This window comes from Staurois parvus, unplaced genomic scaffold, assembly GCF_062004578.1.
Source record: "Staurois parvus isolate SC_StPar_1 unplaced genomic scaffold, SC_StPar_1.0 ptg000080l, whole genome shotgun sequence".
In the NCBI taxonomy this organism is placed as follows: Eukaryota; Metazoa; Chordata; class Amphibia; order Anura; family Ranidae; genus Staurois; species Staurois parvus.
The window spans coordinates 3,795,373-3,822,857 of NW_028317876.1; the positions used below are offsets into that span (position 1 = coordinate 3,795,373).

The 27,485-nt window shown below is 39.8% G+C and overlaps 1 protein-coding gene across 8 annotated transcripts in view; it reads left to right on the plus strand.

The window, feature by feature from the left end:
• The window catches only part of FAT1 (FAT atypical cadherin 1), a 361,321-nt gene that overhangs the window by 228,474 nt on the left and 105,362 nt on the right, over positions 1-27,485 (plus strand). For 5 of the 8 annotated variants that reach the window (XR_016311628.1, XM_089669573.1, XM_089669572.1 and 2 more), the window contains exons 6-9: positions 1,624-1,834; positions 10,195-10,263; positions 12,934-13,073; positions 27,170-27,445. Coding sequence is in view for 7 of the 8 variants with exons in the window: in XM_089669573.1 (XP_089525699.1) it covers positions 1,624-1,834; positions 10,195-10,263; positions 12,934-13,073; positions 27,170-27,445 (696 nt within the window). In the remaining variant the exon portion in view is untranslated. The remainder of the gene's footprint in view (positions 1-1,623; positions 1,835-10,194; positions 10,264-12,933; positions 13,074-27,169; positions 27,446-27,485) is intronic. The other 3 variants (XM_089669575.1, XM_089669577.1, XM_089669579.1) reach the window with 1 other exon arrangement.

A 27,485-nucleotide genomic window follows, 5' to 3' on the forward strand; every position in this document is an offset into this window, starting at 1 on the left:
AATCTTGAAAAAAGAAAATTAAAGCAGCCACCACATCTAAGGATTGGTAAATTACAATACATTACATTTTTTTACAATTTACACTGTAATTGAGCATAATGATCAGAAGACCATCATGCAGGTCCCATTTTGTCTTTTAAAATTAATGTATTATACTTTTTGCACTGTACAGAGAGGTTAACGAACTTCCAGTCATTACTAAATATGTTTACTGTCATTGGAATGCATCTCTGCTCCATGCGGGAGAATGAAACAGGCAGGTAGTTACAGGCAGGGTTCACTTTGGTATTTGCATGCTGTTTTCCTCCATGTAGCCTGCATATTGTCTTTATCTCTAGATGTATTGATTATTATAAGTAATGTTTTGAATTTAGGGATTTGAAAATAAAAGCAAGACACATAATAGGGCTTACAGTGTATACAATAATCAAGTGTATGTAATAAAGCATAGGTAGTAAATATCGTTGCACTTTTCTTGTTTTTACCTTCATATTTATTCCCAGGTTTGTCCAAGTAAGTGACTCTAATCAGGCATGGAATCTGTATATCTTTGAATTGCCATTAATAAATATGAAATTGGAAAACCTGGCATAGTGACGTTGGTATACTGCTGTTTTGTACGCTGTTTTGGAATAAAACACATATCTATATGAAGTTTGTCTTCCCTGTGTCTGCCTGGTTTCCCCACATACTCTGCTTTTCTTCCACAACCTCAGGACACACTTACATGTTTATTGGTTTCCAGCCCGTATTGGCCTGAAGGGTACATGAGTGTAGAAGGGCAAAGATTTTATGCTTCTGATATGAATAGTTTAGCATTCTCTGTAAAGCACTGTAGAAAATGTGTCAGTGTTATAAATAAGTAAAAATGGTAAATCTATAAGGATCCTTTGGAGTTCTTGAGGATGATTTATTAAAGGTAATAGACTATTCTTTTTGCAATGGAAGTTGCACTTTGCAAGGAAATTTTGCCCAGAGCTTAGTGAATATAGTGAAATTTCACTTTGAATACCCAATCACATGCAATTAAAATAGTAAAGACAGAATTCTTGCCTGAAGATGATGAAATGATGGAAGTCAGCAGAGCTTTACCTCCTGCAAAGTGCAACTTTCATAAAAGTAAGTCTCTTTGTCTTTAGCAAATCAACCTCAATAATTATACAGTCACAATCAAATTTTGTGTTTGTCCAATGCAGTGAATATGCTTAGTCATTTCAACAAATATGTTTAACTGTCACAGTAAATAGGTCCAGGCTAATATCTTTGTGGTGACAGCCGACTAATATGGGCCTACTTAGAGTTTTGGAAATGACAAATGAATTCTCTTAGAACAATTCCACTACAGCAGTGTTCTGAGAGTGGTGATGAACCAAAACCTTCAGTAACCTGTCAAAAACTGGCTTTTAATAGGGACCCCATTCTTGGGTTCTCTGCTTCGTAACATGATTAGTTTAGGGTTGCTCATGCATGAGATAGACCGGAATCATTAGAGTGCAGAAGATGGAAAAGTTCCAGCAGGACACCAGCCATTTTCTGTGGCATAAATAAAAATTATCTCTCTTCCATTGTTGCAGCTATTGATTGGTACTTTTTTGATTTATATGCTTTATTTCACACTTACAGATTAAAGCAGTTGATAATGGAAGACCTCAGAAGTCATCTAGCACTCGACTGCATATTGAATGGATTGCAAAACCAACACCGTTAATGGAACCAATTTCCTTTGAAGAACCATTTTTCACCTTCACCGTGATGGAAAGTGATCCTGTTGCTCATATGATTGGCATGATAACTGCACAACCGTTGGGCTCACCATTGTGGTTTGACATTACCGGTACGTATGTACAATTATTTCAGGCAAGTGCATATTGCACTCTGAAACCTGTCTATGGGTATGATAGATATGATAATGATTACTATGTTTAGAAAAAAAAAACCTTAAGTATGGGTATTGTGACTTGCTGCAGTGTCGTGTGTGATTGCTTTATTGCACAGTATGGCTGTTTAAAACCTTTTTAAAGGTTTTAAGAGTTGAAGGCAATTCAGTAACTTTGGATTATGTCAAGCTCATTCAATATGTGAAATGTAGCAAGCTATATTCCTGTAACACTTAAAAGTTTAAAAAAAGTGAAACATAAAGCAGACTTTAGGCAAGAGCCTATCTGCTTCAAAGAGGAGATTCTGTAATAATCATTAGGGACTGATTAACTATAAATAGAAAATTTTCTGGCCCAAAAAACCTTTGTTTGATACACATACCCATCACCTTAAATTAAATGCTATAAATATGGTAGTGAAGAAATGAGCTATTTGTACATTAAAAAAAAAGTAACTACTTTCTTGGCTGTCCTTCTCTTTCTTGATTACTTATTCAGTTGGTGATTAACCTGGAAAAAAAGCACGTAGTCAATGAAGTCAAAAGTCCTCATTTGCATGCTTGGTCTGGATTAAAAACAACCTAGACAAGCCTTCCTCAACCTTTTTAACATGGAGGGGAATCCCTGTTAATAATTATATTTTTTACAACTCACAGTATATTAGTGTGATAGTCAGTGTGAAGAATGCTCTTTACTTTGTGGTCATTGGGAAGAATTCACCCCTTAGACATGGCTTAAGCCTTGGTTCACACTATGAACCATATACTGTATGAATCGCAGAAGAACTGCACCACATTCCTGTGCAATTCACATATGATTCAGTGCGGTGCTATTTCAGCCCATTCGTTTTGAATGGGCTCAAATTGCACTGCATTGTACCAAAGCCATGCATGCACTAATTTTGGCTTTGCAACCGAATTGCATGGTTGTTTTGTACCATGCGATCCGGTGCAGACAAATGAACTGCATTAAGATGAACTCACACCCACTGCAAATTGCAACGGCAGTGCGATTTGAATGCCGTGTGGGAAACATGCACGGATTGTGGGTTTTCCTGCACCACGGTCTAGTGTGAACCAGGGCTTAAATATCAGAGGTGTCAATGGCTACTAATCTGAAAGGCAGATATCACTTATTACCCAGGGAACCCCTAACAACCTCTGGAGAAACCTTAGGATTCCATGGAACACTGGTTGGGAAACCCTGACCATGGACCATGGACAGGTCTTTCACTTTTACTTGTTTCTCCTTAAGATCTCCTCAGTTTAACACTGTAATAAAGCGCCAGCAGCTTTCATACAGTTAAAATGTCCATGTTCTGTATATTTCGCAGATGTCTAAAATATTTTTGTTCTTGAAAAATGACTATATGTTGTGTTATAATGCAAACCAATTTGCTCCCAGGCACCTTTGTAGAAAATGCAGGCAATTAAAAAACAAAGTGGCCCTATGCTGACAACCTGCAATTTCTATACACACTGCCACATCTCCAGCTGCTGTTCTGATTTTAATCCATTTTCAGTAAGCGATCTTGTAAACGTGCGAGCCAAAGACAAGCTTCGCCATTGACATGGTAATGCTGCTGAAGGCAGTGCTGCAACTGAATGAAAGCCCAGCCTGAGGGTGTATGTGCAGCCACATAATGCACATTCAAGGTTACCAGGATTCTCTTTTATTGCCGTTGTGAAGCACATTCCCTTGCTAATTCACAAGCCAGAAAGTTAGATTTGGATTTTTTTTATATTTACTATAGATTTCCGCTGTAACTGATCTAATGAAAAGCTGCCAGTCTCCCTTTTTTCTGTACCAATTCCCAAAGCATAAAATGATAATACGGATGGGGGAGTTGATGAAAAGCTGACCACAATGCAGACTCTAATATTATTTTATAACTTCTTTAATACAGTGGAATACAGATAGAACTCTGTTAAATGGCATGGTAATTTCTATCACTGGAGATTTGTGTCACTGATTAGTGTAGGCATGTTCAGCTGTCTGCCAAGTCCTTGCTATCAGTTGTTTCATAGAGACTAGGAGCAATTGTTTCCTAGTGACTGATAGCAGTTGTTTTATAAACAGGCAGATGTATACCTGGATATTCGTCTTCTTGATTAATATTTGTGAAAATTCATTCTGACTTGCTTTATCTGCAGTAAACGATGCTATAAAGATCCTGTAAAAAAATAGATAAAAATTATAAGCTAGTTGTTAAAATATACCCACATCAAAAAAGTCGGTCACACACTGTATGAATTACAGTTGGTTTTAAAGTAAAGGCAAGGTTTAGGGGTAAGTGGCCTTCTTGGCTCAGAACTGGCCTTACATTTTTTGTAGTAGGCAGCAGGGGCAGTTAGTGATGGAGCCTTTGTGGTAGTACCTTGTGGATTGTTGTTATATAAAATCTATGCCTAGCCAAAACTTGTTTTTTTTTAAAGTTGTGGCTAGAGTGGAGAAAGGCCTCTGCCAAGCTTTCATTGCTTTTTGGGTCTCCACTAGAGAGATTTCCCATCACTTTCTGTTTCACAAATAGTTTTTTGTGATTTTCAAGACAGCCATAGTACAGCCCAAAGAAGCAATTATAGAACCAAAGGCATGCAAGAATATTATTCACAATATCGTACAAAGAAACATCAGTTGAGTCATAGAAAATCACAAAAATGGCAGAAAAGCAGCTTTGGTTTGTCATTTACAGTCATTTACAGTGGATCATCAGAAAAAGACGAATGCTTCTCATTAGCTATAAAAACATCTCATAGGGTGGCAAAAACAAATGGGATATATCTGCTCTTTCTGCTAGCAAGGCAAGAAAGGTGGGCTGGGATAGAGAGGGGTGGGTATATCCACATCCACTTGGAGGTCAGATGTAAAGTCTAAGACAGAGAAAGGTGAAGAAATTTGCCTGGGAGGAGAAGAGGAGAAATGGGGGTATTGGAGAGAGAAGGGACCCTTGTGGTTTGACCGGAGAGGCCACACAACTTGCAACCAGGATGAGTTACAGAGAGAGCAGGTTTCGGTCTATGATTGTCTGGCATTATTACCCGTCCAGGGACTCCAGACCTTTATGTACTGGGCATGTGTGTCTTCTAGAATGAAGGTAAGGTTTGCATACACCATAGTGCCCAGGTCCAATCCCTTTCTGTTATAATGACCACCATTTTACCAGACACATGAGAGAAAATCTGCAACAGGAACACATCAGTAAAATTCTGACTACAATGCTAAAAATATAAGTATAAAATGCTATACAAATAAATAATAAAAAAACGATTATTTTTCTGTCTTCGTTCCACACACTTGCTGATTTTGACCCTCTTTTTGCCTTATGAAACTGTTGTCACCAAGACAGTAATGGAGGGGAATTCTCTCTAAAGCTTCTTTCACATGGGTGGTGGTAAAAATTGGCAGTTGATTTGCATTATTATCACTCCCTGACTGCCCACCAAAAGCCTACAAAAGAGTGGAAGTGCTGTTCATATTCAAATTTAACATGCCATGTTGAGTTGACAGGTAATAAAGAAGCAAGCATACAGGAGGTGGCATTATCACCTGCTGAAATCTTGACAGTGTCCATGGATCACTTTTCAGAGCCAGAGAAAGAGTGTGAACTTAGTCTAACAGCTAAAGGTAGCAGTAAAAAACTGACCGGGGTTCAAATCCTTCTCCACCCTTTCCAAAACTAAAATAAAAGGTTTGGCTGCACTTAGATTGTAAAGTGACCATGTCAACTATGACTAGGGGTCAACAGAAGGGACCACAGCAACCTAAAGGGGGGGGGGGCACACTATTCAAGCAGCCAGAGGAGTTGAATAAGTTAAGTGCCGCAAGTTCCACTGTGTGGTGACATTTTTGGAAATTGGATGATGAACAGAAATTTAATGAAACTTTCTGTACTGATTAGAGCCTTTGTAACCTTGCTGACCCACTGAAAGGGTAAGTTCAAGTATGGATGGCCTTAAATTTGCTTTGCTTTGCATTTCATTGTAAACACATATAGCCACATTAATTTCAAATAATCTCAACAATAACAGACTGCACAGAATCCAAACTGCTTTTAACTATGACAGAAACGCGCCAACTTCTATTTTGTAAAAAAAAAAGTGGGAAATTTAAGGCCTTTGTTTTTTTTTTTTTCTTTTTTTTTCAGTGATGCTTACCTTACTAAACAATTGCCGTTTTAACAATCATTATGATTTGGCTTTAATTCTCTGTTCTTATCCACATTTACATGTTCAGTAAAGGTTTCCTCATCCATCTGCTGATCCTCAACTTTGTTTTAATCCCACCAGATGTTGTGCAATTAAGCACTGTTTCTCAAAGATTTATCTGTTAACTGCTGATTATAAATTGCAAATATATGTTGCTCACTGTAATTGCAGCGCTCTGGTTAATGCTTGTTTATATATTTAGTGTATTATACGTGGATTGTGACGATACCAGCTAGGATTTTGGGAAGAATGTGAACACTGAAGATTGTACATACACAGTTATCTTCTGCTGGCGGGAGCCGCTGAATCCACGGCTTACTTTGGCTGTCTCTTCCCAGTTTAGCTTGGGAAAATCATGCTCCACACTCAGTGCTGCTGGACAGTGTCACATCACACATTATTCCTTAAACTCGACATCTTAGTTCACAAGGCGCCCCAGCCAACTCTGAATAAAAGAGTTATATAACAAGTGTCTTCCCTACACATCTCGTGACATTTACTGTTCTGCAGAACATTGCTTCATTAATAGCCGCTAGAATTATTCCGTTTGTAAAAATCCATGTGAAGTTTAACAATATTGCAAATGCATAAATGCCATTATTAAAAAGAAGTTTACATGCATGGATTAAAAAAGTTTTGGTGGTAGCATTAAGAATAGCATAGTTGCATATGCTTAGTATCTCTTCATCTTCAAAATATGTTTTTCTGATCTTCAGTATGATTAGTTATATATCTTTGACAAGATTTGAAAGATTGAGGGCCCATTTCCATTTTTTTGGCTCATTATTATGCAATATGTCATGTGTATTGCGTTAGGGCGGCACATTAAAGTGAATGGGCTGCCAACGCACCCAAAAATCAAACATGCACCATTTTTGCCAATGCAGTGCACCAAATGATGTGACGTGCTGGTGGGTTGCCTTTGGACACTGGTTGCCATTCAAAATGAATGGCACTACAATACAGCAACACATGCGTTACTGCACCATGGAAGTATAACAGGCTCTGAATGCTAATTTGTCACCTATTTTTATTTTGTACCTAAATTGCTGTAATGCTACAAAAATATGTTATATGTTGTACTATACTGTATATGTAAAAACCTTAAAGTGTAAGAAAGGTCTAACTATTCTTAAAAATGTTTCCTCACCATCCTCCTACCTATTCTGCATACCCCATCGAAAAAAGATCTGTGTACTTACCTATTTTTATTCTGGTCATATGATCAAGCTGCTCCAGCTCTCCTGTATCAGGAAGCATCTGCTGCAGGGGAAAGGAGGGGGCGTGAACAAAGGATGAGCCATGGGAGCTATTAGTGATGTCATGGTCTTGGAATTCATAGCCAATCAGGGGAACTGGAGCTGCTGAATAACAAGACCAGAACGGATTTAAAAAAGGTAATTATACAGACCTAATTTTTTTTACTTTTTTTACAGGATATGTAAAATAGGTAGGAGGAGAAGAGAGAGAATGCTTTTAAGAATAGTTAAAGCTAGCCTTACTGACACTTTAAAGCCCATCTCTGGAAAAAGGAACAATCCTCCCTTGCAGTGCAGCTGCCTTCACACTGCAAGGGTTAAATGCTTGTTTAGGTCTAGGGGACTGGGAACTGTAGGTTTACTTACCCAATCCTCCACTCCCTGGACAACGCGCAATCTCTCCTTCTCTTCTCAGTGCAAGGCTATGGGATCTTGTAGTTAGTAGAGGACAAAGAGGCTGAAGGGATCGGTCTCACAGCCTGGAGGGCACCTGTGGGAGTGAGGGATCAGCTAAATTGTAGTTCTTTTTTGTGGCTCCCTTGACTTAAAAGAGCATTTAGTCCTTGCAATGCAATGGCGGTTCCACTGCAAGGGAAAATTTTTCCCTGGAATTTAGCTTTAAACAGTTAAAAAAATTAATTATTCCAGTGCCAGCAAAACATTTGAAAACACTTCTTATGTTGCAACTTACCAATTCTTAGATGTGATGGTGGCATTAGTTTTCTTTTTAGGATTTTTTTCTATTTTCGACTGGTGACCCAGCCAGTATGCCTGTTGTTTTTCAAAAGAACAAGCAGTCTTCCAGATGTATCAGCTTACAGGGATGCGAAAAACCATTTGTTACTGACAGCTGTTCTTACAGTAATCAGCTTTTTTTTATTCATGTGAAACCTTTATCCCAAAAGGAAAAAAATGCTGTTCACTCTGATTATAAAGTGTGATCTGGAATTTGGCTTCAACAGACAATGCTGCTGTCTGCTGTGCACACTGTGCTTATTTATCCAGAGTGGGGGTAATCTAATACAGGATGTGTGTTACTGGCCAGATAACCAGGTGAAAATGAAGGGGAAAAAAGTTAAAAAAAAAAAGGAAAACAAATGCAGTCACCACATCTAATGCTTGGTAAGAGGCAATATAATACATTTTTGGTTTGGGGTTTAATACCACTTTAAATATTGGGACTTTGTCATTGCCACAGAATGAATGGGTTAATGAGCAAAGCAGCAATGTGATAAAAACTACATTTTACTGTCTTGTTTACTCATATATGAAGACACTTAATCTTACAATGTATCTTTACCCAAAACGTGTTTTATTGTTGATTCACACATGTGCGGAGTGATTTGAAGCTCCATTTTCACAGCTAATTGACAAAGTAATTGTTCAGCGGTTCAGGTCAGGTTTAGATCAGGTTCAGGTCTGGATTTTATCCTGTTCATAACTGATGACCTGTGCGATTCAGACTCGTTTCCATAGAAGTCAATAGCCTGTAATCTGCACCTGGAACCAGATCTAACTGCTCAGAAACTGGACAGGACTCTTTTTCAATCTGCACTGAACCGCCAGTGCACCGGACATATGTGAACAAGCACCAAAGGAAGCAATGTTATTTTATGTCACGCAGAATGGATGCAGTTCACACCGCATCCAATCTGCATATGTATGAACCAGCACTGAGTTTTAGAGACCTGTCATTTTTTTTTATTGATTTTTCCTGTTGGGGAGATTAACCCTCTCAATTTGTCCTGGTGACCACTATGACTAGGACATAAAATGAAATAAAAAATATTACAGTTTTTCTGGAGATAATGGAAAGTCTTTCAGTGGAGATGCCTGTTTTGGCAATAACCAAGGGAAGAGAGGATTTCCTATCTTTGGAGAGATATTTTCTCACTTTCTGTTGTGTTTCTGGGAGAAGAAGTTAAGGGAAATCTCCCCAAATGGACAAAGACATAAAAAAGGCCTGTCAGAGGTTCTAATCATATTTTACATTGTTTAAAATGGAAATGAAGTATTAGTATGATGTTAATGCATATTATATAAGTAAAGCATTTTTTAAATTGATATCACTATATAAGTACCTATTAATGCTACAGACTGTGAGCTCCATCCCTTAGCTTAATGTTAATTGGCAAGTAAACATGTGATACTGCAGAATGTAGAATGCCACTGCTTCTTATCATTGTACACGGCTAGAGAAGGAGCAGTATGGTCAAGTGAAGAAATTAAATGCCAACAATAGGCATAAGAGCATACAGAGGCCAAATCCAGCCATGGTTTTGTTTAAGGCAGGCCGTAGATGGTGCACATATCTTTCCTGCAACCATGGGTTGCACCTGGATTCCCCCATCAACACAGACACAGACAATGTTGACAGGGGAATCCCTCCCGCTGAGCCATTGTGTTCTTCCAGTTGGGAGCAGGGTAAGCCATCCCTGCCGGGAGAAGACTGTGATTATTGCTAGCGGCTATAAAAGCTAAAATCCGGCAGGCTGATTTTGCCCAAGTTGATCAATCAACTCGGGTACATTCAATTTGCCCACATATATGGTTTGAATCTCAACCGTCTATGACTGACTTAATACTGGTGATGAACCAATAATACAATAAATGCCCATTGGTTGGGTTACCTTTTACATTCTTTTGATAATGGGCTTAGGTTTCCTTCTTTACTTCAGAATTGCAGAAAGGGTTGTGTTGTGAGTGAAAAGGCTTTATATAGTGGTTATAATATCTGATAGCTGATGTTGAATTACCATCATAAAAATTTAATGCAGTGGATTTATACACTTAGACATTGACGTGTCCATGTTTTTTATCTGTCTGTTCTGTCTTTACTATGAGTGCTGCCAGGAGATGACCTATCTAATGAAGTATTTTACATCGTTCAGATGGCTTGTGACCACAACTGTGTAGCAGAAGGTATCTGCTACAATAGGATCTTTTATTCAGAAGCTTGTTGTAGAACCATCACTACAGCAAAACATTTGTTTGGGATTCATTTCTAATTTTTTTTTACTCATTTCCAGGGCCTCAAGCTTATCTTAGGAGCTCTGTGTTTTATTTTTTTTCTGTCAAGGACAAATTTTTCCACTGACTTTCCAACAGATTGATATTGGAGTAATTAGGGCATAAGTATTAGCTTGTGGCTATCATTTTATGTCAGCTAGTTATAAATTGAAGAATCCTTCAATCTAAAAGTCATCATCAGTTGTATGCAAATTATATATTGCTTTAGAAATTTTATACGTTTAATGCATTTGATGACTATGATCATGAAAGCCAATGCAGATTCATTCAAACTGACTGTTGATAAGAACCAGTTAGTATATGTAGCCTGTCTATATATATAGATAAAGGTCAAAAGATGATCCTAAAACTACTCCCTTATCAATCCAGTTTAATTTTTTTTGTTTGATGTAGTTTGGTGCATGCAATCTCTGGCTCTCTTGATGTTAAAGCAATACTTGCCATGTATGAGGGAATGTAGTTGTCTGCTCTGAAACAGAAAAAATATCTTAAAGGACGTTTGAGTTATTTGGAGGTACTGTGGTTTTTAAGTTTATTAAAAAAGACTTAAAATCCTCACAGAACATTTATATAGCAGCTACCATATACCCAATGAGGAAGAGTCAGTATCCATGAAAACTATTTTTGTTTTATCCAATAAGTTCTCTCCTTGTATGAAGGTGGTTGTCTTCTTGTCAGGTACAGAAAACCTTTCTAACTGTGTCTCACAATTGAAATGGTTGTGTCCTAGCAGTGATTATTGCAGATGAGTACACAGAGGGGAAGATTTACTAAAACGGGTGCACTCAGAATCTAATGCAGCTGTGCATGGTAGTCAATCGGCTTCTAATTTCAGCTTGTTCGATTGAGCCTTGGCAATACAACCTGGACACTGACTGGTTTCTATGGTGGCTACCATTGTTGAATGCTCCTTCTGAAGAAGCTGGTTGTCCGGCTCTTATGCTGACCACCTGGCTTCAGTATCTCGATTGAATAGTCAGGACCAGTATGTAGATACAAACTTTTGACTTCACTAATGTAACTTCATGTTCTGGGTCAGAAACTCAGAAAGTATTGAAGCAGGCGGGTCACCAAGACAGCCATTCAGCTAGAATTTACAAAGGGAGACCAACAATGGCAGCCTCCATGTTTCACTTCTGACAGGTTTAGTTTCAAAGAGATGCTGTTGTTAGGATACTTGTATCCTTGTGACTAATACTTACCTGTACAACCTTAATAGGATGGAATCTTCATTTTATAAATACTGTATAATAATAATAATAATAATAATTTTATTGGAGAGCTAGAAATGTCAGTAGAATCTTAAAAGTTCAACACTTCTGGGAGTGTCAGATACCTGCTTATTTCCCACGCTGTACTGTTCTCCCAACTCACTACCTTAATAATGTGTCCCTTTCCTTCACAGCTGCAGGCATATACTACTGATGTAGTGGCTGGTGAATGTAATTACAGTGAGGGGACATAGGCATCTGACACACCTGGTAGCTTTGCAAGAAAGCAAAACAGTGGATTCAATGGTGACAGCATGTACACATGTATTTTAATGATCTGTAACAAATCTGTCCTACACATATACCTACGTGTCAAGCAGGCTGTGGGTCCACGGCCTGTGGTGGTACCAACATATACATATATACAGAAAATGGCCAGCACGCAAATGATTCTCAGTAAAAGAACAGCAGTAGATATTAAGAACTATTAGGACTTAAAGAGAGACTGTCTTTGGATACATACATGTCACAATAGAAAATATAATCAGTGATGAACATTCATGTTCATTTCTATGACCTTGAATAAGGAGATCTCCATGCCTCTGAGATATCAGCAATTTTATCTTCCTTTGTAACATGTATCCTTAAGTAAATTCTATTCATTGGGTCATCAATGTGCTTGCCATTTTTTTGTATCTGATGTATTTTAAATAGACACTGTTCCTATGTGGGATGTGTCCAAAGACAGTGGGGTTGAGTTACTAAAACTGGAGAGTGCAAAATCTGGTGCAGCTGTGCATGGTAGCCAATCAGCGTCTAACTGTAGCTTGTTTATTTAGGCTTTGACAAAAAAAAAACTGGAAAATGTTTGGTTCCTGTGCAGAGCGGCACCAGATTTTGCACACTCCATTTTAATAAATCAAACTCACTATCTGTTTAAGCTTTATCAGTTCTTGATGTGCCTGTTTGATATGTGTATATACAGTACATGCCAGTCATACTCAGGTTGATTGCACAGCCGACACCTTGAGAGCCATGTATTGCTTACTCCTATGTTGATTTACATGTTTCACTAGTATATAGTTTATTTTCTAAATCTAGAGATATTTTTTTTTTCTATTTGTTGTACTGTGCAGTTTGTGCATTCCCTCTATATGTCTGTATCAGTATGGTATATGTCTCTGTTCTTGTTGGTGTCTTTAAGCTTGTTGATCATTGTAATGGGTTGTCTCACTCTCTCTTTCCACACACTCTTTCGCTCCTGTAGTGCCATGGCCTTTGCTGATCTTCTGTATCATCACTGTCCCTTGTAGAGACGCTTATTTATAAATGTCTTACTTATTCTATCCAGGTGGAAACTACGACAGCAGGTTTGATGTGGACAAGGGCACTGGAACCATCATTGTTGCTAGACCTCTCGATGCAGAACAGAAATCTAATTACAACTTGACAGTGGAGGCAACAGATGGGACAAGATCTATCAGTACACAGGTAATTGAATTGCTAATGAAGTGTTTAAAGGGAATATTTTTTCTGTGCCCGTAGCTGTTATAAGTTGTATATGACACTAACCTAAAATGTTTGTGAAATGCTTAAATGAAATGAAAAGTTCTCATGTTACGTGCTCTGCTGCAGCCAGAGGGGGTTAATCTAGACAGATAAGGCTCTGGAGGAATGCACAGCCAGCCACTTTGAGTTTTATCTAGTACATTTTAGAACATATTTAAGCAAAACAGCATATTGTAACCCCTACAGACAACAATAAACATTTCAGAAGGATAATGCAAGCATATTAAATCCTTCACTGCTGGGAGTGGCATTTCACTGAAGTTCAGCACATCCATACAGATTTGTGTCCAACACTGGAAAAGCAATGCCATCACACAGCTGTACAGAGAATGTGCCAAGGATGACTTTTAAACAGTACAAAACCTAGTGACATCTTTCCAACATATGGTATGTTCCTAAGAATAACAAACGTGTATTGAGTGTTTGATAGAGCACACATTCCCTTTTACTACATTTTCTAATTAATTTGCCTTTTAAATATAGCTATCTATCTTTCCTTCTTTTTGTGCATTTTGCTGTGTACTTATGGTCCCACCGGTTTCGGCCAGTAGAGCCCTATGTGTCACAAATAAATTATTAACATGCTAACCTGCATTAATGTCTGCTAGTCTTCAACAGTACATTTCTTGCCAACCTCAGAAAAGGGCAGCATTGCAGAGGTATCCTAGATATTGTCCTCCAAGAAAGTGTTAAGGATATGATACACAGGCCATTAATCATAAGTTAAAATTGAAGTTCAGATATGCCAGTTTTTACATGCATACATTGGCTCAGCTTGTAACTATGCATGTGCCATACCTGTGAGATCCCTGTGGAAGCTGGAAAAGACTTTAGTAGGTGCTGCTAGGTCATTTGAGAAATATAAATAAAGCTACCCAGTTCAGCTTGCCAGCCAGCTAACCAACAATAGTGGTCAGCAGCCCCAATCTAAAAATGGCTTATTTCAGCAAAGAACATGGATAGGTATCACTTATCAAAAAGGGGGATAAGATAGCCAGTTCAATTTGCCAGCCAGCTAGCCAACAACAAAATTATCCTGTCTAACAATATGCGTTTAAAAACGGGTTTAGTTAGCACACATATGCAAATACATATGTAAGCCACAGAGCCACAATCTTTTGTATGCAGTTTTTGAGGTTAGTGGGTACACCGGATACCCTGGCTGCCATTGTGCTATATGCTGGGTGTACCTTTAAGGATGGGTGGGCTCCCTCAGGTCCACCTGCCCTTGGTCTATCCATTAAATACATGTGCCTCTACTATGAGGACTCATAAAATTTATAGAGTTAGGACCACAGAATGTCGGGGTGCCGTGATGTGGCTCTGTGGCTTACGTATGTATTTGCAAATGTATGCTAACTAAACCCCTTTTTTTTAAACGTATATTGTTAGAGAGGATAATTTGGTCGTTGGCTAGCTGGTTGGCAAATTGAACTGGCTATCTTATTCCCCTTTTTGATAAGTGATACCTATCCATGTTCCTTGCTGAAATAAGCCACTTTTACACTGGGGCTGCTGACCACTGTTGTTGGTTAGCTGGCTGGCAAGTTGAACTGGGTAGCTTTATTTATATTTCTCATGCGATGCCTGTCCATGTTCACTGCTGTAATAGCCAGTTATAGACCAGGGCAGTCACCAGTCTTTTGTATGCTGCTAGGTCATTCACTTAACATAGGTTCCATTCAGTAAACAGTTTGCACTTTCTGAAGGAATGCAGAGAGTTCTTTTATTGGATGAGATGGAGAGGAGAACCGTGATGTCACAATCTCTACCTTATCCAATCACAGAACACTTTACTTTTATAGAAAGAATGCGAAGTGTTCTCTGAATTGTGCCGTGCCCAGTGACCTCCTGTGGTCACTAAAATGTAGGGCAGCCATTCAGCTTAGGACCCGGCAGCTATCATCAATCACTGTAGTAGTTGCGTCCACTACAGTCATTTCCAGCCTCCATGTGGATCTCACAGGCATATGCATACTCACATTGGTCCAAGTAAAAATTGCCAAACCCTCTGCTTTAAACATATTTATGCATGTAATGCAACAATGATTTTTTTTGAGGGAGGCATGTTTCTGCCTGTATTAGTCCCACCATTGCATCGTGATGGCTTGCACGTAATTGAAAGCACCTGTTAATTCATGGGGTAGAGTTTTTTCTTTCTTTACAGGTTAAGAAATGATTAGCTATGATATGAAGTAGAAAAACAATGACACGTTTTTGAATTCTTTTACATCAATATAACTACTGGGGCCATGTGAATCCCATAAAAAAAGGGGTCTATTTACTAATGTGTGAGAGTGCAAAATCAGGCTCATTTCTACATAGAAGCCAATCAGCTTCCAGGTTTTATTGCCAAAGCTTAATTGAACAAGTTGAGGTTAGAAACTGATTGCTTTCTATGCAGAAGTAATCCTGATTTGGCACACTCTAGTTTTAGTAAATAATAAGCACAATCAAGCGCATTATACAAAATGTCACAGGCTTATAAATTAATAGTAGTACAAATTGTTATAAAGCTAGTCATACACAGATAATATTTGTGCAGAATCAGCTGAATTTCAAGCCATTGGTGGTCCTGTCACTAGGCTCAGCAAAATTTGATTTAAATATTGCCTGAACCAGGTGGAAAATTCTTAGCCGAAGTGTGAGTGCAGTTTATCAGAATATAATCACTATTTGGGTATGCAAACAGCCACAGTTGTCGCTGCCTAAATACAATACATGTCAGGGGAGATTCCTCCAGCTACACTGTTTAGCCTTGATGGGGGAATATATTGATTTTCTCTTGTTCAGCCTTCAGGCAGATGATAGACATTCTAGCCATGTATGGCTAGCTTAAATAAGTGCAGTAACCTCTAGGGACCATTTAGATTTAATCTTTGTTGTCATCTGGTGCTTTTACTTGAAATGTTGATGACTGATATGGGTGAATGAAGATTGCACATAGACATTGGGTTTTGCACTACCTCTAATATTTAAGCCGTAAGGTAGTGTTGAGAGTGGTGCTTAGCAGAGTTCCTAAAGTTTTCACTTATCACTTTTTATTATTGTACAGAGCCTCTTATGTTCAAACCTTAATTCCACTCCACTTCCAACATGTGAAAAATGACTGCTTCAGTGGATCAGAAAATGTGATAAATCAGGCTAAACAGCACCTCCTTTCCATGAATAAAAATCAGTTGTGAATTATTCCTTGCCAACCAACATTTAACTGACTGTAAATTTTTGACCTGGAGTAACATCCAAACATTTTCAGAAGTCCCAGTGTCTAAATGCTTCTCTATTCTGTCTGCTTCGCATCATGCTTATTTCTGCAGTGCCGCACGCCTGTGCTTGCTTCAGCCCATGGAGATCTGGCTGCTTTGCTCAGCCTTCCCAGGCTGAATGTAACACCGCTGCCATGGCATCCGAGACAATAACACGTCTTTTGAAAGATTGCTGTTCTGAGTGGAATAATCCCCTGGTTAGTTTTTTTTCTTTGGCATTTTAAGTTATTTATACAGATTTCTGAAGCTGAGAATAGAGGCTGAAACACAGTGACTATAGAAGGGCATGCAGGGTCAGTGAAGTGTTGTTAAAAAGACTCACAAAAAATGAAAAGGAGGAAATACTTAGATCCCAGCCCTGCTCTACAGTTTGTTTCAAAATTAAATATGTTCCTGCCCACAGAAAAGCTGTAATGGTTTTTTTATACTTGTTGGGGTTCATTGACTACTAGGCCTTTGACCCCATGGCCTTGGAAATAATTAATCAATGCAGTCCATTCTTTCTAACAGATTTGGTATCTGGTATATGGGTAATTGAACAAATACCTCTTTTCACTGAAGTGTGGGATTATTAACTAGTGAAGCAGGATGGCACAAGGCAGGGCTAAGATTTCCCAAGCAAAAAAAGTGAAGTGCAGCAGGATCCGAACATTGCAGCATCATTAAATATCTAGGGACATTTCATAAAATGTTGAGTTTCTCAGATTGGGCTGTTTGAGTCAGAGTCCCAGGGTGGCTGTACAAGTGAGCTTTACAAATCTTCATTTTACCTAGTTATCAGGGTTGACTGAATTCCTACTTGAAAGAGACGGTGCTGGGATTGCAAAGATCATATGCTGGAATCTTAAATTTAAAGGAATCACACTCATAGGGTTGATTTACTAAAACTGGAGAGTACAAAATCTGATGCAGCTGTGCATAGTAGTTCATCAGCTTCTAGCTTCAGCTTGTTCAATTAAGCTTTGAAAACAGACCGGAAAGCTGATTGGTTTTTCTGCAGAGCTGCACCAGATTGTGCACTCTCCAGTTTTAGTAAATCAGTCCCATAGTGACATGCAAGAATTCCAGAATAGGCTGAAAGGTTTCATTATTTGAGGATTGCAGGTTGGGAATAATGGACAAATGGCCAGATCACCAAACATTTAACATGCTAAAGTCATTTCAACAGTTGTTTCCAATAAATGAAATCCCAGTAAGGCTGGCCATACACTATACAATGTTCTGTCCAATTTCTGCCCAATTTTCTTTAAATTTACCTTCAAATGTATAGTGCAAGGGCCCGCCTAATTGGATACAATTGAAAGTGTTGTTTAGGTGTGACCTCATATTATATGATTTTTGGTAAATCTAAAGCAATTTTCTAATGGCAGTGGCTAAATGGTTAGCACTTCCGCCTGGCAGTACTAGGGTTGCTGGTTCAAATCCCAACCATGGCACCACCTGCCTGGAGTTTGCATGTTCTCCCTGTGACTGCGTGGGTTTCCTCTGGGTACTCCGGTTTCCTCCCACTCTCCAAAGATATGCTGGTAGGTTAATTGGATCCTGTCTAAATTGGCCCTAATATGTGTATGTGTGAATGTGAGTTAGGGACTTTAGATTGTACACCCCTTGAGGGTTAGGGACTGATGTGAATGTACAATATATATGTAAAGCGCTTCGTAAATTGACGGCGCTATATAAGTACCTGAAATAAATAAATAAAGAAAATTGTATAGTGTATGGCCAGACTTAAACCCCACCACTTCAAACTCCAATTCGCTCCGTTCATTGCAAGTGCCAGTGAAGGGAGCCTGTCTTTGTTCCATGTAAAGTCCATACAAAGGGCGTCACACAGATAACATCACCCCTTTTTACTGAGCATTATTCAGCCAAACATGTATGCTGAATGTCAGGTTTATATTTCTCTACAACTAACCCTGCAAGGGTGAAACACGCCCCCTGGAGTCATTCATGCGGTGCTAAATAAAGCTTTTTCATTGGCGCACTGCCCTTTGTTGCTTGTATGGAGTAATTTCCAATTCCTTTAGCTCAACTGCTTTCATTCAAATAATACTTGGTGATCTTGCCATAAATATCCTTTGTCAGGAACTTCCTGTTATGGGGTGAAAACGTTTCGTCCCTGCCTCCCATATGCTGCCCGGCATTTGCCAGTCAAATTCACTTCTAGTGGAGACTATAAGCAGCTGTATTGGCACTCATAGAACAGGCTTGTTCCACCATTGCTACCAACAGTAAGTCCCATCCTAAGTATTGACATACAATGCCCCTGGTATGCATGCATGTAGACAGGAAGCAGACATTAGAGGGATCAGCAGCACTGAGGTGTAAAATTAATTAAAAGAAAGAAATTAGTGAGGCTGGTTGGTTTCTCATGTTCTGCATTGGATAGTCCATGCTACAGGTATTAATATGCAATATCACTGTGTGATATGAGTATTATTAAAAAGTAGAACATTAACATAGTAAAGGATAAAAATACCCTATTTATTCATTCCAACCCATTATAAATCTAATCTGGTCTAATGATACAAAATAAAACCCTGGAGTGGCAGCTGTTAATTTCTTCTCGACCCCTTTGAGAAGTGCTGAGAATAAGTACTGGAAATTGTATCTCTAGTCAAAACGTTTTCAGACTTTTATTTAGACTATTATAATTTTTGCTTAACACTAATCCCTTACAGCACTGGGGAGCTGCCAAAAGGCACTGTCTGTTTGCATGTTCTGTTTGTATATTTTCCCTGTGTTCACTTTGGTTTTCTCCAGGCGCTCCAGTTCCCTCCTAGATTCTATAAAGATACTGGTACACTATGAGTATATTTATATATCTTTTATAGAGATAGGGAGAGACCATATGTAAATATACAGTCTAATACACACACAAATTTACCTCTCCACCCCTCACCTCACTCCCTCACTCTCCACCCGCATCACCCACCTCCTAAACGACATATCAGACTGGATGTCGCTCCATTTCCTCAAGTTAAACCTGTCCAAAACCAAGCTCCTAGTTTTCCCCCCAGCCCGTGCCCCCCCTCCCATCCTCTCCATCACGACTAACAACGCCACCATCAATCCCACCCCGCAAGCCAAAGTCCTAGGTGTCACCCTGGACTCAAACCTTTCCTTCCAACCCCATGTCCGATCACTGTCAAATTCATGCAGGCTCCACCTCCGCAACATCTCCAAGATACGTATGTTCCTCACCCCAGACATCACTAAACAACTCGTACACTCCCTCATTATCTCACGCCTAGACTACTGCAACTCCTTTCTCACCGGCCTACCCCAACACACGCTATCCCCGCTCCAGTCTATCCTGAACTCAGCGGCTAGACTCATCCACCTCACCAACCGCTCCACTTCTGCCACCCCCCTCTGCCAATCCCTTCACTAGCTCCCCATTGCCCAACGCATTAAAATCAAATAACTAACTCTGACATACAAAGCCATTCATAACGCTGCCCCAAACTAGCTCACTGACCTGATACCCAAATACCACCCTACCTGTGCTCTTCGCTCCTCACAGGACCTCCTACTCTCTAGCTCCCTGGTCTCCTCCTCCCACGCCTGACTGCAGGACTTCTCCAGGACCTCCCCATCCTCTGGAACTCCCTACCCCAATCCATCAGACTGTCACCTACCCTCCTCACCTTCAGGCGCACCCTGAAAACCCATCTCTTCAGGGAAGCCTACCCCACCCTCACCTTACAGCCGTTCTCCACTCCTCCTACCACTCCATCCCTCTCAGCCACTTCCTCCTGTACCTCTACCCCCTCCCTCCTAGATTGCAAGCTCGAAAGAGCAGGGCCCTCGAACCCCTCGTGTATTGTATTGTTACTGTATTGTCTCATGTACTGTCCCCCCACTTTAATGTACAGCGCTGAGCAAATCTTTGGCTCTATATAAACACTGTATAATAATAATACATACAGTGAAGCTTTGCTGTTATCAACATCATTCGCTCAGCTGTTCTCCCTACATGCATAGATGCAATTTAAAATGGCTTTTACAGCATATTCTTGTTATTATATCCCCTTCTCCCCCTCCTATTTCAGGGCAGATTTCTGGATGATAACCGTGGACTAGACCTACATGATATGTGTTCAAAAAGGCCACTTACTGGGGTTGATCTATCAAAAGCAAATCTGCTGTTCACTTTGGAAGAGATTGTGTTTACTTTGCAAGAGAGTTTTCCCTTAGTTTAGTGAATGAAGTGAAGCTCTGCTAGCTATCACCACCAAATGATGTGCAAATAAATGTACAGTTTGTTTTCTTGCATGTGTTTGGGTATTCTTTGCAAAGTGAATTTCCACCACATTTACTATGCTAAAGGAAAATTTAATGGCAAAGTGAACAGTCTTTTTGCCTTTTGTAACTAAACTCCATAAATTCCATCAGGAGCCTTTGCAAAATGTGTGACAATACAGAAGCACAATTGGGAGACTGAGTTGGGAGTTGAGTGGTGTGATGCCACCCTATCACAAAAGTATCTGAATAAGCAACTTCATGGCAGCATTACCAGGTATTATTTTAATGAAAGCTGCAGAATTATATATATTGAATAGGGCTTCTAAGATGATATATCAAAGATTAAATGAGATTTTATTTTTAATTCACTCTCGCCTCGACTACTGCAACTCCCTCCTCATTGGCTTACCTTTACATAGGCTATCCCCTCTCCAGTCCATCATGAATACTGCTGCCAGGCTCATCCACCTTACCAACCGTTCAGTGTCTGCTGCCCCTCTCTGCCAATCCCTCCACTGGCTTCCGCTCGCCCAACGAATAAAATTCAAAATACTAACAGCAACTTGCAAACCTATCCACAACTCTGCCCCCAGCTACATCACCAACCTGGTCTCAAAATATCAACCAAACCACTCTCTTTGATCCTCCCAAGACCTTCTGCTCTCTAGTTCCTGTGTCACCTCCTCCCATGCTGGCCTCCAGGATTTCTCCCGAACTTCTCCCATCCTATGGAACTCCCTACCCCAATCTTTCCAGCTGTCTCCTAATGTATCCACCTTTAGACGATCCCTGAAAACCTTTGTCTTTAAAGAAGCCTATCCTGCTTCTGCCTAGTAAACCGCCATTTATTTCCTCCATCAGCTCATCCCCCATAGCTACTACCTTTTGTATCACTCAACCCTTCCTCCTAGAATGTAAGCTCTAACGAGCAGGGCCCTCTGTTTCCTCTTGTACCAAATTGTATTGTAACTGTAATGTCTTCCTTCATTTTGTAAAGTGCTGCACAAACTGTTGGCGCTACATAAATCCTGTATAATAATTTTATCTAATTAGCCTCACTTTTTACATGGTACTCTGTTGGGAGGTCTGATTTGTGTCTCAGCTGAGGCTCCCATCTAGTTTGGATCTTGCCATTGTCGGACTCCAAGAAGCAATACTATTTCGGGAACAGAGTCGGTCGAGAACAGCATCTTGCACTTAATGGGATCTTGTGCTTCAGTCATTGCTTATTGTAAATAAGGGTTTTCAGTCTTAATTACCTGCAAACTTTTCTTTGAAGAATTATGTCCTAAGTGAGTTACAGGATCACACGCATTCTGTCACATTGAGCCAGTGGTTTAAACTAGTGAATAATCATAGGGATTTGTACAATCAGGAATTCAGAGAATGTGCTCTGTGTTTGCAAATCTTAATTACCAGGCATTCCTGTAAGTACGCGGGCTGTGCTACATGCAGTGGTATGGCTCTAGTTGGAGAACTGCTTGCATATTCACTTTTTTCTAGCACGCTGTTCCACTATGCTTCCAAGGTCAAGGTTGTATAGGCTTTTTAAGAAAACTCACACAAACTACATTCTGAAAATTCAGCTTGTTCTGGCCCATGCTTTGTGCTAATGTCTGAATTGTGTACAGCGCTGCAATTTGTGCTCCCAAGGGTGTTATTTTATATACAAAGCTACATAAACGTTCACCTTGGCTCTATATAGCCTCTCTACAGTACAACAATTATTAAGCAATTGTGGATATGTGTCTGTAAATGAAGTAAATAGTGTGCATATATAATGTATTAGTTTTTGTTCTCATGTAATTAATCATTTTAAGCTTACAAATGTATCCATTCTTGACAGCACGAATGTACCATTCTTCCCTGCCGACTATTGTGTTCTACCAGCAGAAGCCAATTTGTCGAGCCAGGTAGTGCCAACAGAGGCACCCATGTCTCAAATGTTGGGCCAATTCAGCATGAATCTGCAAAAATTTGAGCTGTGTATGGGAACTGTTAGAGGGTTAAGGAACAACTGGTAGGACTTCACAGACCACAAATCCATATTTTGTTCCTTGAAATTAAAGGGAAACAGTCGGGTTCCTCCTAATCTATGAAGTACAGAGCTCTTTGTGCTTTATGTACTTTGGTAGAGCCGAGTATTCTATTTATTTCAGGTACTTATATAGCGCCATCAATTTACACAGCGCTTTACATATATATTGTACATTTACCTCAGTCCCTAACCCTCAAAGGGCGTACAATCTAAGGACCCTAATTCACATTCATACATACACATACTAGGACCAATTTAGACAGGAGTCAATTAACCTACCAGCATGTCTTTGGAGTGTGAGAGGGAACTGGACTACCAGGAGGAAACCCACGCAGTCACAGGGAGAACATGCAAACTCCAGGCAGGTGGTGCCATGGTTGGGATTTGAACCAACGACCCTAGTACTGCCAGGCGGAAGTGCTATCCATCCACCCTCTGCCTGGGGAGAGGAGGGGAGCTTTAATGTCCCAATTTATGCTCAGACAGGGGGATGTCCATGTCTGTGGGCCCAATGAAACTTACTGAATTTCCCTAGGCTATTTCTTTTCTGATAAAGGCTGGCACAAGGGATGTCTACAATGTGCTCCCTCTCATCTGAAGGTACGAGCTGTGTTAATGTCAAGTGCACATTTGTACCACAATCTTTCATGTTGTAAACTGCTGTCATTGTCTAATATGCGTAAGCAGCTAAAGCCTTGTTATCTTCCAATCTGGACACATGTTCTTGTGACAACTGGATGGTATTTTCCTCACTTTGGAGACATTTCAACTACTTCCTGTAAATAAAACAATAATCTCTCATAAAAAAATGTGCTGCAGCACTTATTTATCAGTCAATCTGCATTTACAGTTTTCTTTTAGTTCCCCTGAAAAGTCCCACAAATACCCATTCATCCTGCTTGTGAAGTCTACCTAATGAGGCTTCCAGTGAAGTGTGGCAACGATGCTGCACTGCTCCTGAATTTTCCTCACTTTGGAGAGATTGTCAGCCACCTCTTGTAAAAATAGAACCTTGATCTCTCATACAAAACATGCACTGCAGCACTTATTTATAAGCCCTTCTGCACTTACAGTTTTCTCTTAGTTCCCCTGAAAAGTCCCACAAATACCCATTATTCCTGCCTGTGTAGTCCACTGTGAGGACACTGCTTCTGAACTCAGAGCAGAGTTTCCACTTTCATGTAGGCTATGTCTATTTACACTACAGTGGGATAAAAAAAGTTGTAAGGGGCATGGTGATCAACATTGCCACTGCTCATTCACAAGCCTGTAGCATGTCAGCACACTTGCCATTGTTTTCTGGATTGGCAGCATTGCCAAAGAAACCCCACTGTGAGCTGCAGTGTCTGGGAGGGGGAGCATGTGAGACACAAAAGAAGGATTTGGCTCAGTCAAGGAAGGTAAAGGAAGTTGTTTGTGTACTTTATGAAGTTTGTGCATCACATAGTAACTGAACTGAGTTCCTGTTTAGAATGTCATACAGGAGCCTTTAGTTGTACTTTCTGCCTATGCGGCAATGTATGAAGGGAAAACTCAATCAGACGATCAGGCAAAAAGTTTGGCCTTAGGATTTGCTTCAGTGTTTAAGGCAATGTTTGCATAATACACTTTCGCTCATCAATCCTATTGTATCTCTGACTGTATGATCAATGAATTCTGTGTGATTCCCTATAGAAATCCATTGCGTGTATGTAACATTAATGAGCTGAATGTGGCTTCCGTCATTCTCAGAGGCTACACTGAAGCCTTCCTTGCTGGAATGTGTATCTCCCATTCTTGCCAGAAGGCTATCACAATCATGTCTTTATCTTGCAGCTCAAATCCTCTATTAATTATTTAGCCACAAATTAGAGTGTAAGCTTCACTGTTGCAGGGAAAATTGTAAATAATTCAGTGTATCTTGTTGTGGTGTAAATGCACTAAATAACAATGATCAAGAAATTCTCCTGGATTTACTATGTATCTGTGGCGGTTACCATACATGTATTTTATTAAATATGTAAGTAAATAGCATAGGTTGTGCTGTCTTTCCCAGGTTATTGCTGTGTTTGATTGGAATCTTGAAACGGCTGCTCTTGTTTTATGAATTTAGCACCTCATAAAGTAAAACGGTGTAAAATCATCACCTGAAATTATTGTCGCAGATGGAGATATAATCTATGATGCCCAAAGGCATGTTAATTCATGTATTGTTATATATTTGATGACATGAAAGTCTGTCAGAAGAATAGTGAACAACATTGCTTACCATTTCCACCTGCGGCTTTTTCAGGAGCAAAAAGACATCTAAAACATTAACTGGAGGCACATAAAACAATGAAATTGTAATCACACCAACCTCACAAGCTCCTTGTTCTAGAGATGGGTGAACGTAAAGTACAACTTGTTTGGTATGGAATAGCTGCTGTGACATTCACAAACATTCCTATGAGTGTTTTTGGAATGTGCCAGAACTGAGATAACGATTGTTTCATGGTAGAGCTATTCAGGGAAGGATACTGCACCCAGTCACTCTAAAAACATGGTTTCTTACTTGTACTCTTCTAACTAAAGAGGTTGTGTTCAATGTTAAATATTATGAGCTCTTTATAGACCTCTAAATGACAAAACAATATGCTAGAGGTTATCTGGTAAGTATATCACTTTTTCCTGCATTTAGATGCTCCTGCTGAGGTGCTTACATGTGATTACATGCATTTAGTTGAGTTTCTAATCAGATCCTGGACACCTGGACTTCTGTTTTCTCTAAACATAGCTAAACCAAATGCAGGTAAATGCTGAGCTTGTTTCCATTCATTTTTATTAAGTTTTTGTATTTTACATTCTTCAATACTATAGTAGTACAAATAAGTACAAAACAGTACAGAAAAGATATAAGTAGGGTGTCAGGGCACAATACGTTCTTGAAGTGACATTCATATACACGATGTTAAAACTTAGTGCTTAAGATTCTAAGCTTATACATTTCTTTACTATCCCCCTGGGATCCCCTCGCACCAAGGTTCTCCATTCGGGGCCCGGGGAAGCCTATCAGCCCATGGTCCCACTTCATAAATGCTGAGTTTGAATGACACCATTGGGAAAACATTGCCTTTATTTATATGTGATTAAAAATGCAGGTTTGACCCTGCCAGTGTGAATGAGCTCTAAAGATACCTGTAGACATGAAGTGAGTGATGGGAGTTCAGAACACTCAGGATAAAAAGAAAAGCTTGTTTACGCACTGACAAGACGCTTCCTGGCAAAATCCTTAGGCCCTATCCATACTAGGCACATGGGTCACCAGCGTTTAGCCGTATGTGGAGGGCACAGGTGCACCATCCAACCCGCTACCAGCAGCCTATCAGACTCTATGAGAGGCTGACAGCTGCTCCTTCTGGACAATGCTGGGTTGGGCACTCATCAGTACTTTTATTTAGGGCATTATGTATGTAGACTGCGTGCATTCTGGGCATACATCTAGGGTGCAAACTGCCCTAAGCGTAAGTACCCTTAGGGGCACCATCCAGCTTCAGCAGCTGCCTGGCCCTCATTGAGTTTGACAGGCTGCCAGCAGCAGGTTAGACGGTACACCCGTGCTTTCCACTCCCGGTTAAAGGCCAGAGCCCATGAACCAGGGCTAGATGCCCAGTCAGCATGGGGCTTTATAGTGGGAGGACTGTATTGATGTGCTGGGTATATGCAAGCCAGGGAATGATTTGTTCTCCTAAAACCTTTTATGGACCATTTTCTGTGAACCCTAGAGATGGTTTTGCGTGAAAACCCCAGTAGATCATCAGTTTTTGAAATGCTCAGACCAGCCCATCTGGCACCAACAACCATGCCATGTTTAAAGTCACTTAAATCCCTTTTCTTTCCCATTCTGTTACTCAGTTTGAACCTCAGAAAGTCGTCTTCACCACGATTACATGCCTAAAGATGCTGCCATGTGATTGGCTGATTAGCAATTTGTGTTACCAAGCAATTGAACAGGTGTACCTAATAAAGTGACCTTTGAGTGTATGTTACAGGCTCAGAATATATGTATCGGCCATGTGTCTAGTATTGCTTGCCGCCTTCTGAAAATGCCGATCGCCTGGTGCTGTCTGGTTTCAGTATTTCTGAATCATAGCCCTGAAAACATGCAGATAACTGCAGCAAATTAAAACCAAATAAAAGTCAATATTTCATATACTTTTTCTGGGTCAGTAGCTTCAAAAAGTAGTAAAGCAAAGGCTGTTCATGACACCCAAGCAGTTAGCATCTTGACAAGGTCAGAAGTCAGAAGCAGCAGCCAACATATTTGTTTCATGACTACTTTAAAAAAAAAAAAATCGAATGGCATTATGCATTTTCACAAGCTGCTTTAACACAATCCCTAACAGCTAATTGGTGATGTATGTGGAAGACGAAAATAACGGTTTATGCAATGTTTTATATTCAGTGTTTTTAAACTATGTTATCTTTAATTATGCTCTCGTTTTTAGGTTTTAATTAAAGTAATCGATACCAATGACCACCGGCCAGAATTTTCCACCTCAAAGTACGAAGTGCTGATCCCAGAAGACGTTAGACCGGAGACAGAGATTTTGCAAGTCACTGCCACTGACAAAGATGAGAAGAATAAATTGATTTACACATTACAGAGCAGCACTGACCCTGCTAGTCTGAAGAAGTTTCGGATAGACCCTGCCACGGGCTCTCTGTATGTTGTAGAAAAATTGGATCACGAAGCAATGCAGCAGCACATTCTTACCGTAATGGTAAGCAGTAATCACACATCTCTTTCTCAGAGGCTGACAA